The sequence below is a fragment of the Apis dorsata genome, unplaced genomic scaffold (genome assembly GCF_000469605.1).
Source record: "Apis dorsata unplaced genomic scaffold, Apis dorsata 1.3 scaffold_499, whole genome shotgun sequence".
NCBI classification, from domain to species: Eukaryota; Metazoa; Arthropoda; class Insecta; order Hymenoptera; family Apidae; genus Apis; species Apis dorsata.
In genome coordinates this window covers 267,196-272,655 of record NW_006263730.1, presented here as the reverse complement: position 1 = coordinate 272,655, position 5,460 = coordinate 267,196, and the positions used below count along the sequence as shown (strand labels likewise).

General features: G+C 43.7%; 1 protein-coding gene across 6 annotated transcripts in view; it reads left to right on the top strand.

The window, feature by feature from the left end:
* Positions 1–5,460, top strand: part of LOC102680013 (serine proteinase stubble-like) — a 54,172-nt gene that overhangs the window by 46,000 nt on the left and 2,712 nt on the right. For all 6 annotated transcript variants that reach the window (XM_031512679.1, XM_031512682.1, XM_031512680.1 and 3 more), the window contains 3 exons: positions 1,794–3,877; positions 4,182–4,447; positions 4,639–4,912. In XM_031512679.1, the coding sequence (XP_031368539.1) occupies positions 1,794–3,877; positions 4,182–4,447; positions 4,639–4,912 (2,624 nt within the window). The remainder of the gene's footprint in view (positions 1–1,793; positions 3,878–4,181; positions 4,448–4,638; positions 4,913–5,460) is intronic.

The following is a 5,460-nucleotide window of genomic DNA, read 5'->3' as shown; positions in this document are numbered from 1 at the left end:
ATATTTGTAACGATTATTGTCGATTCATGATGAAAAGTTCGAGGCATTTATCTTTTTTTTTTTTATATATATTTCGAAGAAAACAATCTTGTAATGTTTGATATCTTTTTTTTTTTTTTTTTTTCATAAAGTTTGTTTCAAGAAATTATTATTCGATCTAAACGGAAAAGGATCTAAAGGAAATGGAATTTGTCGAGAAGCAAGGTAGTATTGGTTAAATGAAAAGTGTATATTACGTGGATAATATATGCCTTAAGATTACTGGGGAACTTTATTCAATTTAAAAATAAATTTTATACTTGTCCTTTTTTTAACCAGAACCAGTTTCACAGGTGATCGCTGATGTGAAAACATCGGTAGTAATAAGTGGTCAAGTTTTTCACGACATGCATTAATTACTATATTTTTGTGAAAAACGTAACTTTGATGAATCTCGAAACGGTATCCAATTAGGCTGAGAATGATTAGTCAAAGTACACGAAAATCAATATAATAATACCCTTCGTTACTTGAAACCAATACAATAATATCCTAATTGCCTCAAATCGTAATAAGTGAATCCACCACGAATCTTCGGCCCATTGTGTTCCCTCTGCTGTGAAGACGAACGTCGGCCACCGATAAAGTTTTTCTTTAATTAACGCCGCTCTTATCGGGAGAAAGCGAGACCGTGAAGGTAGAGAACCGCGGCAATTTACGTCGGCTTACGCGCTCTTACTGTCTCGGTTAACGACCTGGCCCAGGTCTACGTACTCTCGTACACTTGGACGATCGACCGCACCGTTTTTCCTTTCTTTTTTTTTTTTTTCTTTTTTCTCTCTCTCTCTCTCTTTCTCTCTTTATCTCCTCCATTTTTGTTCGTCTTTCTTTTTTCTCGCGCGTGTGTCCCTTCGGCTTCACACGAATATCCTCTCCCGACGAAAGGGCCACGCCGCACTTTCACTGAGAAGAAACTGGAGGAAAGATTCTATCGAAAGGTTGGGACGTTAACAACGCTCCAATTACCGAACTCGATCCAACAGCGGTACCGGGCCCGGTTAATTAGCGATTCGGCCGAAATCCAAAAGAGAATCGCTCGGTCGGTAAGTTATCGATCCGGACGGTTATTCCCCGAACACGAGGGAAACGATTATTCTTCGAACGACGCGACCTCGAGGTTCCCAGGATGCCGTTGTTAATTACGGAGGTGCATCGATATCCGTTTAAACGGTGGCTTATCACGCACCGCGTGGTCATGTAGGTCACGTGGAATCGTATCCGGAGATGAAGGAACAGACGTCGATTAAATTCGTGAACCACTCTCGTTAGCACCGATCGTTAGCACAAGCATTTTTCAAATTGATCCTCCAGTCTCGAATAAACATTGGACAACCGTAATTTTTCACTGTCCTACTTTTAACGCATTCGAATGTTGGGAAATGAAAGATAATCGATCACGAAACTTATCGGATTGTTAGCATATACTTAACAAAAATTGAATTTTCTTTTTCGTTAATATTCCATCCTAGAATCTATCATAAAATCTTGACAGTCGATAAATTTTATCGAACCTTCACCATTATCTATCCATCTTCTTCGCACAATTCCATCCCTTATCAGAATGTAATTCTTTCATTCACTAAAACACACAAGATGGGTCGATCACCACCATCGTGACAGAATGATGGAAGCCTTGAAACTAGCTTTAACCACTTTGAATCGCTTGACGATCCTCTTTGAAAAATGGCATCGAAGCCAAACCCTGAAAATTAAAAAATGACAAAAGACTACACTACATATATTCGCATATACAGGTTACAAAATCACCCCGAAACCTTGTCGAGCCCCGGGTCCAGAGTCCAAGGAGGGCACCTGCATGTTCGTGTGGGAGTGCATCAAGTCTGAGGGCACGCACGTGGGCGTGTGCGTGGACACGTTCATGTTCGGCAGCTGCTGCGTGCACAACACGACGACGAACGCGATCACCGTCTCCAATCACCATCATCATCACCACCATCATCATCAACAAGCATCCTCTTTGGACCCATTGAGGCCGACCCTGGCCGAGGCGCTGGGCAACGAGTCGACCAGGCCCACGCTCACCTCCCTCTCCAGCTTCCTCGTCACGGACACGAGCACCGCCAGGCCGAGTTACCATCCATCCGAGACGCTCGAGTCTTCCGGAGGGTCCGGCAGACCGCACAAACCGCTGCCGGCCGGTTCCGCTAGGCCGCTGCAAAAAAGACCGCACGCGAAACCCGCGAACGATCACAAGGACAGGGTCCAAACCTCTGCGGTTCCCGCCTCCTCGTCGAATTTCTGGGAGAAAGGGTCCCAGAGTTCCCCAGAAATTTGGGAGAAGGGCTCTCATAGCACCAAAAGACCAGGATCCTCTGATTCTTGGGAGAAGGGTTCTCAGAGCACCAAGAGGCCGAGCTCTCCTGAATCTTGGGACAAGGAGTTTCCAAGTACCAAGAGACCAGAACTCTCCGAAGCTTGGGAGAAGAACACTCATAGCACCAAAAGACCAGGCCCCTCTGAAGTTTGGGAGAAAAACACTCATAGTACCAAAAGACCAGGATCCTCTGAAGTTTGGGAAAAGAATACTCATAGTACCAAAAGACCAGGATCCTCTGAAATTTGGGAGAAGAATACTCATAGCACCAAAAGACCAGGAAGCTCTGATATGTGGGAGAAGAACACTCATAGTACGAAGAGACCAGTATCCTTTGACGTTTGGGAGAAGAGCACTCATAGTACTAAAAGACCAGGAGCCTCTGAAGTGTGGGAAAAGAATACTCATAGTACCAAAAGACCAGGATCCTCTGAAGTTTGGGAAAAGAATACTCACAGCACCAAAAGACCAGAATCCTTTGAAGTTTGGGAGAAGAACACTCATAGTACCAAAAGACCAGGATCCTCTGAAATTTGGGAGAAGAATACTCATAGCACCAAAAGACCAGGAACCTCTGATGTTTGGGAGAAGAATACTCAGAGTACTAAAAGACCAGGAACCTCTGATATTTGGGAGAAGAACACTCACAGTACTAAAAGACCAGGATCCTCTGAAGTTTGGGAGAAGAACACTCATAGTACTAAAAGACCAGGATCCTTTGAAGTTTGGGAAAAGAACACTCACAGTACCAAAAGACCAGGAATCTCTGATGTTTGGGAGAAGAACACTCATAGTACCAAAAGACCAGGATCCTCTGAAGTTTGGGAGAAGAATACTCATAGCACCAAAAGACCAGGAACTTCTGAAGTTTGGGAGAAGAACACTCATAGCACCAAAAGACCAGGTTCCTCTGAATCTTGGGAGAAAGGGTCTTTGAGCACAAAGAGACCAAGCTCTTCTGAATCTTGGGAGAAAGAGTTTCAAAGTACCAAAAGACCAGAATTACCTAATGTTTGGGAAAAGGGTTCTCAGAGCACTAGGAGACCTGGCTCCTCTGAAATTTGGGAAAAGGGATCTCAAAGTACCAAAAGACCTGCATCCTCTGACAATTTGGAAAAGGAATCTCAAAGCACGAAAAGACCTGTATGGGGGGAGAATAATCAGGATTCGAAGAGACCTGGTCATCATGACTTCTCGAGTCTTCAAAAACCGAGACCGGAAAGTGACCAACACACGGTTGTCAAAGAGAAAGACACGACGCATGAAGGCTTTCAGAATCATCATCAGGGATACAAAGATAAGATAGATACGGGACTCAATACATTGGTGATTAGGTTACCTGGAAAAGAGCATGCGTCTAACGAAGATGAAGGCATCAGGCCCAACAGGCCTAACAACCAAAGACCATCCGAGTCGAGGCCCGACGATAGTAAAACGGAAGAGGCTGATTTGAGCGTTCAGGAATCGATTCATAGACCGAGTGTTAATTCGGTTGATGAAAATGTAAGCATTTGATTGTTTGAAATTTTAAAAATAATGATTACTTTTGGTCAAATACCATTCACAATAGAACTTCGCTTGTTCGAATGTGGAATAAATATGAATTTTTTTACATATCCAAAAATTATTTAATCCTTTCATGATGTATTCTTTCTGATCGAAGATTCTTTTATTCAAACAAATCAGTTCGAATAATCGACGTTCTAGGGTGCTCGAATTCAACGTAGCATCGAAATTTGTTGATTTTTTGGGGAGGGGAGAGCTTGCTTTCAAAGTAAAGTTTAAAAGTGTTTAACCATCTCATCAGGAATCAGCCAAGGATCCTCATCCGAGCTTGAACTTCATTCACACGGAACGTCCACAATGGGCTACCAAACCGGTATCCCCCAAACCGACCACAGACTTCTCGAAACCGTACTTCTCGATCAAGACGACAACTTATCGGCCGATCCTGATGAACGAGCAACCGGATACCAGGCCGAACTTCGTCTCGAAACCTAATGGCCCGAGCACAACCGTGAAAACTTCGACCACAATCAGACCGTCACACTTGAGCGGCCAATCCACCACCAGGTATCCGACTATGTCCTTGCGTTGCTACCCTCGAAAATTCTTCCTCTCGTTGGACCATTCCAAAGCTTTTATTCAACTGCGCGGAATTAACTCGCGATCGTAAATTTTCTCCATAATTAATGGCTCCAACGGAAACAGGAAGCGAAGCGGAACGAAGCGTTTTCGAGCTTCAAGCTTTTCTTTCATTCTAGCGCAGCCGGATCCTTGCCACAAACCTCTCACTGGCATGTGACCACTGAACCGGTGTTCGTCACGAAGCAGAGACCGTCCTTGTCCACCAAGCCGATGAGTTCGCTCGAGACGGTCAAACCGTTGACCAGCAGCTCCCATTTCTGGTCAGAGAACAGTTGGACACCGCCAAGGCCGTCCTTGAAACCGCATTGGACGGACAATCCTAGCCTCCTTCAGAATGGGCCTGAAGCGTTTCCACCAAGGCCGAGCTTCAAACCGACCGAACCACAAGAAGTACGTGTGGATATTTCTCGATAAAATATATGTTTCGTTTGTAATTTCGCGGTATCGGGTATATTAAGAGATTCTCTTCACGATGCTTCTTAAAATATCATATATAATACCCTTGTTCTCGCCTTCCTTTATTTGCCCGCGATATATATATATATTTAAAGAAACAATAGAAGAATAAAATAAGTACGTAAATGTATCAAGTACTGGTGCGTAAAACCTGAATGAAATCTATTATTCCAGTCAGAGAATTTATACAACAAAACCAGTAAAGTATTCGAAATGGATGGATTTATTTTTAATGATCGTACACTGAAATTATCGAATAACTCAAGAATCTTCCTCTTATGACCGCGAGCCATAATCGCGAACACTTCTTCCCCGCTCGATACCTGAAACGCTTCCGCGTCTTATCTAGAAATCAGTTTCCCCTCGAAGGAACAGCTTTATCATATTACATCCTCCAGTACACTCCATATCCCGCGGTCCTGCAAACCCCTCTAATATCGATCTCTATCGATATTCGTCGTAAGAAAAGAACAACGTACCCC